This window comes from Typopeltis vanoorti, chromosome 8 (assembly GCF_054136105.1).
Source record: "Typopeltis vanoorti isolate ZY-2024b chromosome 8, IOZ_Tvanoo_1.0, whole genome shotgun sequence".
Lineage (NCBI taxonomy): Eukaryota > Metazoa > Arthropoda > Arachnida > Uropygi > Thelyphonidae > Typopeltis > Typopeltis vanoorti.
Window position 1 is genome coordinate 30387404 of NC_143556.1, and position 19425 is coordinate 30406828.

Here is a 19425-nt window from a genome sequence, read left to right on the forward strand (position 1 = left end):
TCCAAGAAAATGCTTCATTTCCCACATTCTACCAAACATAAAAATAAATAGCAGTAGCTGGAAAGCACAACCCATGCACACATTCAAATTCATACACCATTTATCTTTAAGTTGTTCTCACCAACCTCTGTTTGCTATGTTATTCTATTTTCCTGAAAAGCTCTTTAAGGATTACAACCTGCTGCCACTCAAAAAGAGGTGACAGTAGATTCCTTCTCTATCCAATTGTGATATCCTGTTATTTTTGGATTAATATAACAAGAATTCTGTCTAGTTAAAAGGAAAAAATCTCTGTAAGTGTATACATGTAACATGTAAATATCCTGTTGGTTTTATAACTAATTCAAGTAATTTCTGATTTAACGTTAATTTACAATTTCAGTTAAAGTTTATCCATTCATTTTCCCTTCCATTTTAATTTATTATTACTATCATTATTATTATTAATAGAGACCTCCATGGAGTCAGGAACTCATCAAGGTAGGCCATACTATTTGCACCATCTGTCATACCTATTCTTGAATTTATTCACACTACTTTCACACAACATTCAATTGCCATCCATTCTAATCACGCACCGCTCTATGAGAATAAAAATCTAGCCCTCATCCCTTCTTGACGGCATTCATTCTCAACTTCTGAGGATGCTTTCACATCCTTTCCCCACCCTCCATAAAACGAAAAATTTCATGTACTGAAATTCTGCTTTCATACGTTTGTGACTCGCAATCATATCACGTTTCTTTTTCCTGTTTGCTAGTGTCTGCAGTCTACAAATTCTCAATCTATCTTCATAATCAGTATTCCACAATCCTGATATCATTTTTAATTGATACCTGCGTACGATAGTCTAAGTGAGGTCTTGTAAGAGAGGCAAAATGACATCCTTATCTTTACATGGTTAAGGTTCATTTTAGAATTGCAATTATTCTCTGAGTTATATTTACGACTTTTGCTATATGAGTTTTGAACTTAAACTTCCTGTCTATTAAAACTCCAAGATCCCTAGCCTGATCAGTTTCTTCTAGCATAATCATACCAATATAATTTGACATTGAAGATATATATATCTTCAATGTCAAATTTGACATTGAAGATATATATATCTTCAATGTCAAATTATATTGGTATGATTATGCTAGAAGAAACTGATCAGGCTAGGGATCTTGGAGTTTTAATAGACAGGAAGTTTAAGTTCAAAACTCATATAGCAAAAGTCGTAAATATAACTCAGAGAATAATTGCAATTCTAAAATGAACCTTAACCATGTAAAGATAAGGATGTCATTTTGCCTCTCTTACAAGACCTCACTTAGACTATCGTACGCAGGTATCAATTAAAAATGATATCAGGATTGTGGAATACTGATTATGAAGATAGATTGAGAATTTGTAGACTGTATTTGTAGACTATATATATATATATATATATATATATTTATTTATTTTAGAATAAAATAAACTTTATTCTAGCAGGCACTTTCAATTTTACTTATATATATATATATATGTGGCGATTAGTTTTTACTCGGTTGTTATACATTTCAAAAAATAGATTTAATGACTCCAAGACCGAGATAACATATAAAGATTTTAATGATAAATACTACTAGTTTCGGCATATAGCAGCCTTCTTCAGGTATTTATAAAGGAAAGGAATACTAATAAACATTGAATTATTTAAACAAACTGGAAATTACAGGTACAAATTGCCTCACATAATCGATACATAAAAACGTTGTATTTTTCAAGTTGTTCCAACTGGCGTGCCATTGTTTGTTGCAATTGTGCGTGCAAGTTCACGTGAACGCCAATATTGAGAACGTGCTCTGTGTCCTAAGGTAGATATAATTCCAAGTTTTTGTGGTGGAAAATGATGAGAAAGATTATGCAGATATCTATTGGTATGCGTAGGTTTTCTGTACATAGAGATTTTTAATCTTTCAGAGTATCGTGTAAGCATAACATCCAAAAAAGGTAAAGAGTTATTATTTTCTATATCAGCAGTAAATTTTATATTAGGATGTTGGATGTTTAGATGACGAAGAAAATCTGTGAGAGCTGTGTGCCCGTGATTCCAAATAATGAATATATCATCAACATATCTTTATTTAAGTGGACCGGGTTCAGTAGGATTTCCCTTGATTCTACGATTTTTCTTTCAAATTCATCTTCTCAGCGAAAAATATTTTCTGATCTATTCCAGCATACAGAGTGGCTTTTCATATATATATATATATATATATATATATATATATATCTTCCTTCTCATTTAAACCAAAAGTTTGGAAAAGATATGTTGATGATATATTCATTATTTGGAATCACGGGCACACAGCTCTCACAGATTTTCTTCGTCATCTAAACATCCAACATCCTAATATAAAATTTACTGCTGATATAGAAAATAATAACTCTTTACCTTTTTTGGATGTTATGCTTACACGATACTCTGAAAGATTAAAAATCTCTATGTACAGAAAACCTACGCATACCAATAGATATCTGCATAATCTTTCTCATCATTTTCCACCACAAAAACTTGGAATTATATCTACCTTAGGACACAGAGCACGTTCTCTCTTAAATGAACAAGATGAACTACAAAAAGAAATGAATCACCTCACTCTTATTTTTAAACAAAATGGATACTCTGAAAAAACAATTAAGAAACTTCTTCTGAACCCTCCTAAGCAGTGCACAACAGAGACTATTAATTTTAAAGGTAGCATCTCTATTCCATACATTAGCACAGTCTCTAAGAAAATAGCTAAAGTCCTTAAAAAATATAATATCAGGACCTTCTTCACCACACTTCCAAAAATCCGCTCTCTAATCAGCCATCCAAAACCTACTCATCACAACCTTAAGTACCCTGGAGTATATAAATTGTGGTGTGATTGCAATATCCCATACTTTGGTCAAACTAACAAATCTATTGAACAACGCATAGAAGAGCATAAGAGAGACATCTCATACAAAAGATCTCATGCAACTGCGTTATCCAGTCATGTTCTTTTTTCAAATAATCCTAATGATGACCAACAAAGCCACTCTGTATGCTGGAATAAATCAGAAAATATTTTTCGCTGTGAAGATGAGTTTGAAAGAAAAATTGTAGAATCAAGGGAAATCCTACTGAACCCGGTCCACTTAAATAATAATTTAAGTTATAACATCCCAGATAGCCATGCTGCAGTTATTCAATATTGGCGTTCACGTGAACTTGCACGCACAATTGCAACAAACAATGGCACGCCAGTTGGAACAACTTGAAAAATACAAAGTTTTTATGTATCGATTATGTGAGGCAATTTGTACCTGTAATTTCCAGTTTGTTTATATAATTCAATGTTTATTAGTATTCCTTTCCTTTATAAATACCTGAAGAAGGCTGCTATATGCCGAAACTAGTAGTATTTATCATTAAAATCTTTATATGTTATCTCGGTCTTGGAGTCATTAAATCTATTTTTTGAAATATATATATATATATATATGGGGGGGGGGAATTGTTGCTCTATTTTTGCTAATGAACAATGTTTTCTTAATAGCTTCTGCTTTAGGTAAATTTCTCCTTGGTCCAGATAAGCAGCAGAATCAAACTATGTTGACATCTCTCTCTGCAGAAAAACCTATTAATTTGAGATATACTGCAAAAAGTTTTTATTCAACTGTAAAAAGTGGAGATACAGAAAAAGTATTAAGCATATTAGGTAAGGCTAATTTACTTGTAAAATATTCCACGTTTTGAATCTTGATGAATTTTCATATTTTGTTTCGTTAAATTCATAATGCATTTTGGAGAAAAGTGCTGGGGGGGGATTATATTTTTCTCATCTTTGATATAAGAGCATTTCTGTGATAAACCAGGTAATATATACGTGCTACATTATATCTGATTTTCTGTAAGTAAATCTTCAGGGCAAACAGTAAAAAGTCAGCTACTGGAACAGACAATGGGGAACCAGACAATGAGACTTATTTGTGCTTATGATCCCACAGAAGGTTCTATTTAGGTAGAAGTGGAGAAATTTTTGAGGCTTTGGAGCAGGGGGATGTCAAACTGGCTGGCCACATGCAAAGCAATTTCTTGTGGCCTGTGATGCCTCAAGGAAAGATACAAAAAAAGGGATGGTTGCTTTTTATAATAAAACAGAAATATCGATTTAAACATTAGATTTATTTGTTTTCATACAACATTTATAGTTACAATATGGATGCAACAATGTGCTATAATATAATTGCAATGATAAAAATTTATATCGCAATTTCAATGTTAGATCCGATCCTCATCAATCATAAACTATATTTTTGCTTTCATTGTTAATTTATAGCACGCTGTGGTTAGCAGACTGAAGAAACTGAATTCTATTGGCTAGCAGCTGTTCAAATGACACACAGCATACACTCCTCATGCCAATCCAGCATACACGAGTTTATAATTGCCTGCTATTGTCAATCAGCAATCTCTGAAGCACATGTCATGTGCCGAACACGAATAACATAATCTAGCTGTGAGAGAATCCCTTTTTTATTTTTTATTTGCAATAGTATCGTGCACTGGTCTACAGTTTTGTGTGTTTTTATTCAATAAATTTAGCTTTAATAATGAAAGTAATTATATAAATACATTTTTATAAAAAATTATTATTAATAATATATTTATTCACCCAGACAATGTCACTTTCTAAGACAACAAAAAAAAGAAATTTTTTCCCCTCATTAGCAATTTTTCAAGAAAAATGGGAATCGAATTACTTCTACACTGAAACAAAGGACAAAATTGTGTGCATTATTTGTAACAAAACAATTAGTGTCGCCAAAGAACATAATATAAAAAGGCACTACAATAAAATTCACCAAGAACAATATTCACTCTTTAAGGGTAAACTGAGAGAAGAAAAATTATGAAGTATCAAGAATTCACTTCAAAGTCAACAAGTATTTTCAAATATTATGAAAGACAATGAATCAGCAGTGAGAGCCAGTTATGAAATCAACTATTTATTGACGAAACATTCCAAACCTTTTAGTGACAGTTCCTTGGTTAAGGAGTGTATGATAAAAGCAGCCGAAAACATAAGTCCCAAAAATGTGCAAGTATTTCGCAATATTTCTTTGTCCAGAAATACTGTGATCGAAAGAATAACTGAAATGGCTGATAATCTGTGTGACCAGTTGCAAGAAATATCCACAAACGTAGAGTGCTTTTCAATTGCACTTGACGAAAGTTTCTATATTCATATGGCTCAAGTTGCTCTGTTTCTTCGGGCTCGCAACGACAATATGAATATTACTGAAGAGTTCTTGGAAATGATCTCCATCCACTGAACTACTACAGGGGAAGACATTTATGATGCCATGTGGAGCATTTTGGAAAAATGCCTACTTCCTCTTATAGCTGTGACAATCGATGGTGCTCCACCAATGACAGGCAAAAATAAAGGTTTTGTACCAAGACTTGCAGCAGAGTTACAGGAAATGTATCCATACATTCCAAAACTGCAATCTTTCCACTGCATTATTCATCAGCAGGTCCTGTGCTCCAAGGTATTCGAAATGAGCAGTGCACTCAAACCTGTGACAAATACTGTGAACTTCATCTGATCCAGAGGCCTCAATCATTGCCAGTTTGCACAATTTCTTAAAGACTTGGAGAGCGAATTTGAAAGGCTACCTTATCCAGAGATTTGTTGGCTATCTTGTCATAAGCTTTTTTCTACTTTTAGAGAAGATGAAATTGTTCCTAGAAGTGAAAAATCATAATGTTACATTTCTTAATGATCAGACATGAGTATAAGATGTAGCATTCTTAGTTGATATTACAGGACATTTGAATGATTTTTAATATCCAACTTCAGGGGAAAGATCAGTTAATAACACACATGTATGATGTACTGGCAAGTTTTAGATGTAAATTGGTTTTGTTTAAAAATCATTTAAAAGTGAATATCACCTATGAATGTTGATATTCTCTCGAACAATAAGAATCATAGTTTTACCTTTTCTCAATATTGTCCCAAACTAGAAAAGACTAAAGAAGAATTTGATAGGCGATTTATAGATTTTTAGGAGCAAGAAGCTTTTTCACTTTTTTACAGGTCCTTTTTTCTTTAATTTCGAAAAAAAGTCTCCTGTTTGTATTCAAATGGAACTTGCTGATTTGCAGAATGATTCTATTGTAAAAGAGAAATACCAAGAAGTCAGTGTTCCAAAAACATACACTTATTTAGGTCAAAAATATTCAGAAATAAAAAGGTTTGCAGCAAAATTCTATGTTATTTTGGAAGCACCTATTTATGTGAACAGTTATTCTCATGTATTAGAAGGTAACAAAACAGCTCACAGATCAAGACTAATCGATGTCAATCTTTTTTGCCACAATGAGAGTCGTATGCTTCAATCTTTGAGTTCCAAATTTTGGCAAGCTGGTTAACAATAAACGTTGTCAAGTGTAAAAAAAAAAAAAAAAAAAAAAAAAATTCGATTACTTAAAATTACCATAATTATAATATGCAAGTTTAAATATTTTTACTCCAAAATATTATCATCTTTCCCCAAAATATAGACATGTCCCCCCTAAAATAAAAGGATTTTATTTCAACGCAAACACAAAAAATTTCATACTAACAGCAGGCTCTGTAAATTTTTGTGATAATTATTAATGAGACTCTATAATGAAACTGTATAAATATTTGATTTGTTCAAATAAAATTTAATTTTAGGTGTAGGTTTCTGTAGTTTAGCAGTTCATAAGAAAGATTCTGGTAATTGGACCACACGTTTATTAAGATAAATATCAATAAAAATAAAAATAAAAAACCTGACAAGTTTCGAAAGTCGTTTGACTTGCATCTTCAGGGGTCAAAGGTAACTAAAAGTTTACACACAAGAAATGAGAAATTACTCAAAATAGTTCATTCGATGCAGTTGTGGCCGTCTAACTGTTCATTAAATTAAATATCCGAATTTAAATAAACCATATTAAATTTAATTGAATTAAATTAAATGCTATATATTGTAAATATATATATATATAAAAAAAATCAACTAACACCTTTTTATTCCCATATATACAGGGAGTAGGCGAGGCTGTTTTTAGCCCTAACTTTTTGGAGACTGAGTGGGCAGTTCAATCTCCACTGGTACCCAATCAGAGATAGCTGGCCCAAGGCTATCACTAATTAAGCGGCACGCAGTGAAGAGAGATGGCTCTACATGTGCCACAATCTCGTGGTCCCTAACACTCGTATTAGATGCCTGAAATAATGTGGGTTCCGTGGTCAATTTTCTTAAGTTTACGGAATGAAAAGTCCGAATTTCTGGGAGAAAAAAACCCGCTTGCCTGTGCCAGAGATAGACTAACTCGGGAACCAGTCGAAAAAAGGCTTAGAAAAATTTCCTCTAGTCGCTGACTAGACTCGAAACCAAGTCTTCCTTTGTGCGGCCAAGCACCATGTTGTGTAAACGCCACATCCACTGATACTTTATTTTTTGAGTTGTCATAATCATTAAGGTATGCAGATGATGTAGTGGTGATGGCAGAAAGCAAAAATGGATTACAACAAATTGTTCAAAGAATTGAAAGCTCCTGTAAAGAATACAGACTAAGGATTAACACAAAGAAGACCAAGATAACGATAATGGGCAGATAAATAGGTATGCTTGCTTTAGATAATGCAAAGATAAGATGTGGAGGAAAGATTTTAGAAGTGAAAAGATTTCAATATTTAGGTAGTTGGATCTCAGAGAAGCAAACTTTGATCTAAATCAGCATTTATGGAAATGAAGAGAATTTTAATAAATAAGAATATTAAAGTAGGTGTGAGAATTGGAATAACTAAACCAACAGTCTGGAGTATTGCAAGTTATGGAAGTGAGTCATGGACACTCAGAAAGAGAGATATGGAAAGAATTAATGCATTGGAAATGTGGTGTTATAGAAGGATGAAAAAAGATTAGCTATACAGAGAGAATATCAAATCAAGAAGTTTTAAGAAGAGTTGGGATGGAAAGAACACTGCTTAAGAACATTATGCAAGAAAGTCCAGATTTGCAGGACATCTGACAAGAACTATATTACAAGGGAAAGTTGAAGGGAAGAAAAGATGTGGCAGGCCAACGAAAGAGTGGTTTAATGACATTGTGGAATGGAATAGACTTGTTTAAGAATAACGGAGGCAACAGACCGAGAGAAATGGAGAAGAGCTGCTCATCTGCTGCAACCCTCGTTTTTGGAGGATGCTACCGGACGACGACGATGACATAATCATTACACTATTATTTTATGTCTTATAATGACGTAGAATAAATAAATTTTCATTATTAATTTTTATTAATCAATTCTAATTAGTGCAGGTTTTTTTCAGTCAAAATGTTTTGTGGCCCACTTGAGATGCACTTTTATGGCTTGCAGTCCAGTTGAGTTTGACATTCCTGCTTTAAGAGAAAGCAACTGACACAATGAAAAATGAAAAGTTGGTCCTTGTTCGGGATTTAACTAGCACAGTAGGAAATGATTGTCAGACATAAAAAAAAATATTTTTGGAAAATTTGGAGAAAAGAGCTAATAATAATGGCAAATACCAGTTGGATTTCTGCTCAGGACATGGACTGGTTATTACTAACACAGTGTTCCAACATAAAAATGTGCACAAATTGAATTTCATATTGAAAAGAAGAACATGTAAGAAAGATTCAAAGTGAATAAAAGTTGAGCATCTCTCAGATGTGAACTGTAGACTAAAATACACAAACATCATTCAAGAAAAAATGAAAGAATTTTAAAACAAGAAATAAAACTTGGTGATTGTGGCAAACCCTGAAGAACACATTGATTGATTCAGCCAGAGAGGCATATGATGAGTTGTTTGTAAGGATAGAAAAATCAGAACTCCATGGTGGACTCAGGAAGTTAAAGAGGCAGTCAAGGAAAAGAAGAAAGCATATCGAAAGTTATGGCAATAGGTCAGCTTGCTCTTAAAGAACACGGAGAAAATGTAAGAAAGCTAAACACTAAAACTAGCTAAACAAAAGTCATGGGAAGACTTTAATAAGAACATGGAAAATAAATATCAGGAAATATTCTGGAGGCTATTGAAAAAGCTTAGAAAGGACTTTTATCTAAAAGCTTAGATCACATTATGAAGGAAAGTGGTATTAAACATGATATCAAAATTGGAGATGTTAATGTCAGCTCTTTGCTTTATGCAGATGATGTTATACTTCTAAATAAATCCGCTACAAGTCTGCAAGATTCTCTGACTAAATTGAATAACTGTTGTAATAGATATGGTATGAAGGTCAGCATTAAAAAGACAAAGACAATGAAAATAGGTAGAATTGTTGAAAATGTCAACTGTGTTGTGAAAATGGGGAACCTGTGGAACAAGTAAAACATTTCAGCTACTTAGGCACGATTTTTAGTGAAAATGGTAAATTCAATATAGAAATAGACAACAGAATCAGCAAAGCTGGTATGGTGGGAAGTCAATTGAATAAATTCATATGGAATAAGAGAGAAATTAGTCAGAACACTAAATTAGCTGTATACAAGACAGTGTTCAAACCAGTTTTAACTTATGGATCTGAGAGCTGGGTCAGAAGTAAAACATTTGACCAAAGACTAGAGACCACAGATATGAGAGTCCTGAGAAAGATTATAGGCATGAACAGACGGCATCAATGGCAATATCATATTAAAAACGAGGATATTAGGAAAGAACTTGACATTGTCAGCATCCAGGAATGCGTTAGCAGAGCTAATCTCAGGTTGTATGGTCACTTAAACAGAATGGACAAAGAAAGATTACCAAAAACAAGTGTTCTCTGCCAGGTTGGCAGCAAAACGACCCAGAGGAAGATCAAGATATAGGTGGATTGATACAGTACAAAGTGCCTTAGACGATAGAAATATAAGATCTGATAATGTTGGAGTCTTGACAAGTAACAGACTGATTTGGAGGAAAATTGTAGATAGGAAGTTAGTAATGATGTAATTTTTTTTCATGTAGTACTATCATATCCTGTACACCTCTTGAGGATACATGGCAGGAATTTGATGATGATGAGCTATCTGTGCTCCATATGCTATGTAGAGAGATGGTGGCACTGGTAAACATCGGAGATGCCCCATGATCCTCCCGCATCTTACTTACTAGATCTTGGTATTCTTATAATAGTTTACCTTATTATTATGGCTATAGGCTAGTGGATGCCCTGTTCCCACCACCTGGACATCAACTACCCAAACGTCACTATCTCTTTTAATTACTAAGTTTGGCTTATACAAACCTATGGAGGTCCTACAATGTGGTTCCACCATGGTCTCCAGCCTTTGTTCTTAAATTGGTTGTTCAGAATGGAGACCACGTCATCATGCCTCTGCATGCAGACCCCATGGGTGCGGAAGCAACACTGGGCTATATGAGACAATGTCTCACTGTAGTGGCAGTCAGCCCTACAGTTTGAGTCGTCACTACCCCATCGAGCTGTGTGGGCTTGAGTGGGCAGGGCATTGATCCTCGTCCTGATAAGGTCAATATACTCAAACCCAGGGAAGAGTCTGGTACCATCCCTTACCCAATCATTCTGGGGAGGCACCAGATATGACTCTTTTAAAGGAGCACCATCCGCAGAAGAGTGCAACAGAGATGTCCTCTCTGGTGTTCTGCAGGTGCTAACTCAATTAAGGTACCTTGATAATGGAACCAGCCTTTAGCCCACCTAGTCTTCTTGTATTAATGGGCTATAGAAAGCCTCTCTGCAGATAGTGGAAAAAGATAGTTCTAACTTTTTCAAAGGCGTGGGATCAGCCATCTAAGTGATGGAACCCCGAGCCCGCAGTCCTTCAGCCTCGTGTGGAAATATGCAGTCGGGGTGTCAGTCGGCAATCGAAGCCGTGATCTCACGGCTGAATGGATAGCCCTGTCCATTTAGCACAGTACCGAGATATATGTCCTACCAAGCACCAACTTGTAGTAAAAGTGAAGCAGGAGATAGTGGGAAAGGAGAAACAGTCTTTGTTAGGGCTGGAGAGGAACTTTACTCAAAGAAGCTCTCCTAAAAGCTGGAATCGAAGAGACAGAAGACCTTCTCTTTGGGGTGAACATGATACCGAGGTATCTCCACTCTTTCAGGATGGTCAAAGCATGCAATGGCCTCCTGTGCAGGGAAATCTCTATAGTCTCGACCTTAAGCTTCTTGTCACGACCAGAGGGGACAAGACTCAGACCTTGCAGACTTAGATCCCCCGTATACCACTTTTTGATATCTGCCAGTCAGCCATCCTTTTATCCATGCTAATATTGTATAACCCAAACCCAATTTCTCCAATTTATGCTTCTTCCATGCTGTATTATGTCAAAAAGCCTCAACAAAATCCAAAAGTATCATGTGTATCCATTCCCCTTGTCTAGTTCAATGGTAACATCGTTATAGAATGTGAGCAAGTTGCTAAAACATAACTTTCCCTTAGTAAATGCATGTTATTCATTGCAAAGTAGAAATTCACTGTCAATCCATTTCTGAATGCAAGCCCTAACCAATTTTTCCAACATCTTCACCACCACTCCTGAAATACTAATTGGTCGATAGTTGGATGCATTGGTCTTTGCACCATCCTTGTGCAATTGAATTACCATACATTCTTTCCATTCCTGCAGAATCTTCCCTGTTCTGAGACTCATATTATACATCCTGGTCAAAGGAACAGCCAGTTCTGCTGAACACTCTTTTAGCACACGTGCTGATAGTCCTCAGTCCCTATTGCTGAATTCTTGTTCAGTTTGTGCAACAGCTCTAATACCTTGGTCTCACACACCTGCTTTACTTCATCTAGTGAAGAGGTAACAGTGAGCTCAATGTTGCATTCATAACGAAATGGGCACTCATTAACTGAACAACCTCTTCTGCATCTGTAACCCTCATGCCATCTGGATTTAGAAGAGTTATTCTTTCATATTCATTCTTTCTTTTACTTGCAGCATATCGATACAATTCTTGTGAGTTGTCTTTAGCACGCAGAGCCAGTTTCTTTTCATACTCAGACTTTGCTTTCCATGCAACAGTTGTGACTATTCTAGCCTGCTGCTTATAACATTCATAAAGGACGTCTTCCTTATGCACACAGTATTTCTTCCACATCTTCCTTTTCTTACGAATCTCTTGCTTAATAAGATTACACATCCATTTGATTCCTGCTCTATTTATTCTTCGAACTCTCGGGACACATTCTAATTTTGCATCATTTAAGTATTGTTTAAATGCTTCCCATGCACTGTCGATATTCTTTCCTTCCAACCGATTCCATTCCACTAAACTCAGTATACTCCTCAGTTGGTCATAATTTCCTGCTTTGTAGTTCAGCATGTAACCTTTTCTGAATGGAACATTCATAAACTTAGCCACTTCCCAAGTGAGTACTGCATGATCACTGTCACCAACTGGAGGTAGAATAGTTGCTTCTTTAACTGAAACGCCCTCCAACACTATAATTCAATCTAACACTCTGTGACCTCGATTTCCTTCTGTCACATGCTGCTTGAGGAAGTTGTCCTGGAACAGCTCAATAAATGTATTTTCATTCTTCTCATGAGATTCTACTGCTACCCAATCAATATTTGGATAATTAAAGTCTCCCATTATGATTACTCTTTTTGCACTCACCTTGTCTATTTGGTGATGCATTTCTTCATCACTAGCAACCGATCCACCAGGTCTGTAACAACACCCCACTATGTAATTTCTTGTTAGATTCCATCTCACACCAAATGGCTTCAAACTTGAATGCCCTTGAACTGGTTATTTAATGAAAGTCTTGCAGTGGGGCATGTTCCTAAGGAGTGGAAATAAGGCAAAATAATACAACTCCACAAGAATGGTTTGAGACAGAATTTTCTTACTGGTCTGTATATCTGCAGTTGTGATCAAACTGTTGGAAAAATTGGTTAGAAATAGAATACAGAATTGGGTTGATGGACATAAGATTTTCTGTGATGTCAGCATGTGTTCGGAAGGGGCAAGTCCTGCTTCAGCAATCTACCTACATTTCATGATAACATAACAAGTGTGTTGGATAAGGGAGATTCATATACAGTGGTTTTCTTGGACTTTGCAAGGACATTTGATACATTACCATGTAACAAATTGTTACATAAGCTGCAAAAGATGGGATTAGATAGCAGATTGAAGATTGGCTTTCTGAAAGATACTAGCAAGTTGTGTATGATGGAGCAGTGCCTCAGAAAAGGAAGGCGACCACTGGTGTGCCTCAGGGTTTTGTTCTTAATTAGAACAGAACTACTGTTTAACTTATTTGTTAATGATATTTCATGTGAATTGGCTGGAGATCTTCAAATGTTTGCCGATGATGCAAAATTACATAGAATTATCAGGAGTAGTGCTGATGTTAATTCTCTACAGGAAGATTTGAATAGACTTCTAGCATGGACAAATAAGTGGGGGGGGGTTGCAGTTTTAATATTAATAAATGCAAGGTACTTTGGGAAACAGAGATAAGTCTATATACTTGGAGTGATATTAGACAGTGGATTGAAGCTCCCAGGGTAAATCTCAAGTGTTGCATAGACTGCACATTATATTGCTGCGATAAAAAGTTTATTGACATGTAGGGATAAGGAGGGATAGGACATGTAGGGATAATATAAGGCATTGGTCAGACCACATATGGACATGCATGCAGTTTTCATTGTGATGCAGAAATGCTAGAGATGGTCCAAAGCCAAATGACCAAAGTGATATCAGGACTCTGCAGTGTTGGTTATGAAGAGCTTTTGATGGAATGTGGATTACAAAGGTTGGTGGATAGGAGGAAGAGAGGAGATATGATAGAGACTTCCATTTAGTTAAGGGATTCTATCAGATTAATATGGAATCCCTTAACTAACTTTGAAGGTCCATCATATCTCTTCCAAAAAGCATGGATATTAAAATGTGAAGAACGAGTGGCCATTCCTGGAAGTTGTATAAAGATGTGGTGAAGAAGGGTGTTAGGAGTAGATTTTTTGTGGAGAGTTGTGAATGGAATGCATTCCTGGAGTACATTATGAATTCAGGTAATGTAAAGAACTTCAAAGTTCATAATGATAGACACATTGATTGAGTGGGACTCCCATAATGAATCTCTCGACTCCATGCAGGTTACCCAAGTAATAATATATTTATTATGCTGCTGTTTTATTTATTTATTTATCGTATGGCATATACACACACGGTTAAAAGCAAATAAAATAAAATACATATGAATATAGATAAGATACAATATATAAAATTATAAATGAGAAGTAAAATATAAACAAGCAGATAAAATACAGGTATTAAATATATGACAAGCATCAAGCAAAAAATGTAGTCATATTTTTATATTTAGATTTTTAATCCAATTGATCGCCTCTGGGGATAGGTCAAAAACGTCCTTTAGTTCACCTGGATATGCTGTTAACTCACATTCCTGAACTATATGACAAATGGTTTGGGATCTCGGCTCCACAAGGGCAGTGGAGATTCGGTATCTTTCCCCATTTCGATAGTAAGTCTCCGCATACACCATGACATGTACAGATCCTGTTAGCAGTCTTCCATATATTCCTGGGGAGGTGAAATCCAGATGGTTTTTGAAGAATATTTATGTAGCTATGGACTTCAGTTGATACTGCTTGAGTCCACAGTGCATCCCACTTATTCATCAAGCTGGCATTCTGACTGAGAAGATTACAGGTGGTTTTAATGCTCTTCTGGATTTTAATCTATCAGATAAAGCATCTGAAATAAACTCATGTATTGGAAGATTTTGGTTATTTGAGATTCTTTTCTATTCACGAAGCAGAGCTTCCTGTTGTCGCAATTCTGGAGGAGAAATATGGCTCAGAATGGGGAGCCATTGTAAGGGTGTGCTTCTGATACAACCCATTATTAAGTGCATAGTGAGATTAAGTTGAACATCTAATTTGTTGACGTGGTGGCTATTAAGCCAGACAGGGGCACCATACTCAGCTGTGCTGTAGACCAGTCCTAAAGCGGTGCACTGTAGAGTTGTGGCACTTGAGCCTCATGTAGTACTGCAGAGCTTCTGAACTATATTATTTCTAGTATATACTTTAGCAGCAATATTAATCATATGTTGTTTATATGACAGTTAATATATGTTTATATATTATGCTGCTGCTGCTAATATAATACATTAGGACAGGCTGGTTAACAAATCAGAATGCTTTACCCGTTTCATATATAGGCTATGAAATGTATTATCAAGTTATTCTTTAGGTCACTAGCTCAGTAAGTTTTGTGTCTTGTTCATGAAAATTGCCATCTCCTGTATGTTTGTTGCAGACAATGATGATAAAATGTTGAGTGTGATATAATGATTAAACTTATATCACTGATAAAAAAAATTACAAATTATTCATAAAAGATTTATGAATAACTTGTATATTAACAATTCAGTTTATCCCCCCCCTCTCACATATTTATGTAAATAAATGATTGATAATTTTCAAATATAACTCTTTTAACTTTTATTTAGCTTCAGGATTTGATCCTAACTACATATTCATGGATCATAACAGGAATACTGCCCTGCATATAGCTTCTACTTTAGGATGGTTTGTGATTGTACATCTTCTAATACAGGTAGTGTATATATGTAGTTCGATTATGATTAATATTATTATTACATAAATACACTGTGGTGTCTGTTATTTTCTTCACATGCACTCCCTTAATGAATCTGTTCCATCTATCCCATCCAGTTAAAAAAAATGGCTTATTGTCTTTCCTGTGGTGATATTTATACAGATTTCATGGATTACCTAGTTCTGCTTCTTAGGTATGATGACAGCATTTTACAAGCATGATAACACTCATCCTTACTAATTGGCATATCTGTAACTTGTACTCCTATAACTATGCTCTACTAATATTCCAAAAGTGTGATAATTTTAGTAAGCAGTTCTGTAATTGCTCTACTCTCAAATTAAGCATTCACAACAATATATATGTCTGTATATGTTACAGATAATGTAATAAATCCGGTTATTATTAATAGTTACTGGCTATTATTAATACAAACCAAATAATGAGGTCAAAGTAAATATTTTACGAGAATTAATCGCATGAACCGGTAATTATTAATAATTTCTAGAGGAATTAATAGCAGAAAAAATAGGAGATAAATACCTTATTATATGATTATATTGTTGCCTGATTAAAAACAAATTACTTATTTTTGCAGGAAAGACCTCTGTAGCACTTGAAATTACAAAGGATTTCTGACTTTTTACATTTGCAGCGATTTGAGTTGCAATGGGCTGTACAATTGCAATATTTAAAAACCTTGACCACCTGAATTAGAATTCTTGTGGGCACATTCTCTTAGACTTATCTCAAATCAGGAACTTCATTAACTGAAATAAAACTTTCCTTACAAATGGTAAATTCGTTCCTCGAATAGAGTTGGTTTAAAATACCATATTTTGTACCTAATTTATATAGATTTTCATTCTCAATAGAAATTATAACAGCTATGATATTCCAGTTATCGGTCTTAGCTTATCTACGTCTGGAATTCTTATCTGAACATTTTTTCCTACATTTACAATTGGAAATTTAGTCATTGAAAGCCGTAATGTTTTTTTCATCTTGCTTCTTAAGTGACTGCGTAGCATAGTTTTGAGATTCTTGAATTTTTTTCTGTGATTTCATTGAGTGTAAAAGAAGTACTTTCCTTACTTTTTTCATTATTTTCTAATTCAACATTAGTTATATTTTTTATTTTGTTATCTTCCTTGTTGATCATTCCTGTTTCAGAAGAATGTTGTTTTCCTTTGCTTTGACTAACATTCTTAAATTCTGTTTTTGTTTGCATCTCCAACGGATAAGTCTTCACTTGTATCATCTATTTCCACTTCCACATTGTCACCGTTCTCTGTCCTCATACTGCTTTCCCTCCCTGAGATTATCTTCTGACATTCAACATTCTTATTAGTTCGATCTTTTAATATCATCTCAAGATCTTCTTCACTCGTGATTTCTGACAAGGTATCGACTGGTAAGTATGTTTTCAAACCTACCTTAGATTTACAGCCAAACATAGCTTCATAGGGACTGCGATCTATTCCAGAGTGATGTGCTCTATTTTTCATAAATTGAATAAATTTTATCCCTTCTGAGCATTTTGTTGTTTTATATGTTTCAAGCCATGTGGATAACATTTTTTCAATGTTCTGGTTTGCTCTTTCAACCTAGCCTTGTGATTGACTTTGCCACAGTTTTCCATGAACAATCCTAAGCTCATTCCACAGACTTAATTATTTTATTTGCGAATTCCCAGCCATTGTCACTTTGAAAGATGCATGGAGCTCCAAATATTGTGAATACATCCAATAGATGATATGCAACTTCTTCAGCTCGTTTTGTTTTCAAAGCTCTAAGTTGACCAAATTTCGTAAGATGGTCTTGATAAAGCATTATAAATTTATATTCACCATCAACTTGTGACTGCATATCAATTAAATCAATCTGTCATCTGGAATTAAATTCGCTGCTTTTAATTGGTTTAACAATGAGCCCCTTTTTTTTGGAATTCTCAATTTCTTTTGGCAGGGTTCATAAAGATTCAAATATATCATAACAATTTCGACTGTGATGTTCTTATACTTCTCCTTAAGCTCTTTCATCATTCTATTTTGTCCTCCATGGCCGATGACAATATGAGTATCATGAATTAACTGAAAATTTTCCTCCAAGAAAGAGTAATACATAATTGGGTCTCTTTAATTTTTAACAGGTATGACGAGTTTTTCAACATTTCCAATTTTTACAGTATCATATCTTGATAACCGTTGATAATCTTCTGGTGTCTTACCCGAAACCTTCTCTTTGTTCTTTTTAACTTTCACTAAAAACGAATATTACTCTTCTCTTGTGAATAACTGATTATTTTTCCCTTTTTTTGATCTCAACATATTAACTTGCTCGTTAAATTGTTTTCTCATTATTTCTAAATCTCCCATTATGCTTATTGGTACATAAAATCATTGAAAATATGGAGAAATGTACGCACTTACTAGCGACTGATGTAAATAAGAAAAAGCAACCTCTCCCATTAATGTATTAATCAGTACTAAGCTTCTTCCAGGGCAGGGAGATGAAGCACACAGTCACGTATAATTTTCTCTGAAAACCATTCATGGGAGGACTTTGGCAAGAACATAGAAAATAAATATCAAGAAGGTGGCAAAATATTCGGGAGGTTGTTGAAGAAGCTTAGGAATGGAGGAAAGAGTGTTGTAAGTTAGAGATGATAAAGGTGAGATGAAAATGGGAGAAAAAGCTATCCTTGAAGTATAGATTAATTACTTTGAAAATTTACTAAATGAAACAAGCAGTGATGACAGCACAGTGATAAAAAAAACCCTGACCAGGCATGCAGTCAGGAATACATATTCATACTTGAAGTAGAAAAAGCCACCAAAGGCTTGAAATGTGGAAAGGTAGCAGGAGTAGATGATATTCGACCAGAAATGCTGAAGTATGGTGGTATAAAAGTCTTACAGTGGCTGCACTGCATAGTTCAGAATGCCTGGACAGAAGGACGAATTCCCAATGATTGGAGTAGAGCACTCATGGTACCGATATATAAAAAGGGAACTAAAACTGAAAGTGAGAATTACAGAAGTATATCCCTACTGAGCGTTCCTGGTAAGATATATGCAAGTCTACTTGAGAAACGGTTGAGAAGAATTGTGGAAGAAAAGCTTGGTGAAGAACAAGACGGATTCAGGTCAAATAGAGGCTGTCAGGATCAGATCTTCACTTTACGACAAATAGTCGAGAAAGCATGGGAATATAACAGAGATCTGTATTTAAGTTTTGTCGATTTGGAAAAGGCATATGACAAGGTGCCAAGAGAGAAACTATTCAATACGCTACAGTTATATGGTGTTAATGGGGCATTATATCAAGCAATATAGTCTTTATTTGAGTTGTAAGTTAGCAGTTAGAATTGAAGGAAGTACAGGAAGATGGTTTAATGTCAAATCTGGTATGATACAAGGATGTACATTATCCCCCTCTGTTATTCATTATCTATATGGATCACATTATGAATGATAGTGTTATCAAACATGATATCAAAATTGGAGATGTTCTTTGCTTTATGCAGACGATGTATACTTCTAAATAAATCCACTATAAGTCTGCAAGATTCTCTGACTAAATTGAATAAATGTTGTAATAGATATGGTATGACAGTCAACAATAAAAAGACAAAGACAATGAAAATAGGTAGAATCATTGAAAATGTCAACTGTGTTGTGAATGGAGAACCTGTGGAACAAGTAAAACATTTCAGCTACTTAGGCACGATTTTTACTGAAGATGGTAAATTAAATATGGAAATAGACA

General features: G+C 34.8%; 1 protein-coding gene across 3 annotated transcripts in view; it reads left to right on the forward strand.

The window, feature by feature from the left end:
- LOC150103899 (uncharacterized) overlaps positions 1 to 19425 on the forward strand; it is a 426738-nt gene that overhangs the window by 191422 nt on the left and 215891 nt on the right. For all 3 annotated transcript variants that reach the window (XM_090397172.1, XM_090397171.1, XM_090397173.1), the window contains exons 10-11: positions 3555 to 3716; positions 15545 to 15651. In XM_090397172.1, coding sequence (XP_090253298.1) covers positions 3555 to 3716; positions 15545 to 15651 — 269 coding nt within the window. The remainder of the gene's footprint in view (positions 1 to 3554; positions 3717 to 15544; positions 15652 to 19425) is intronic.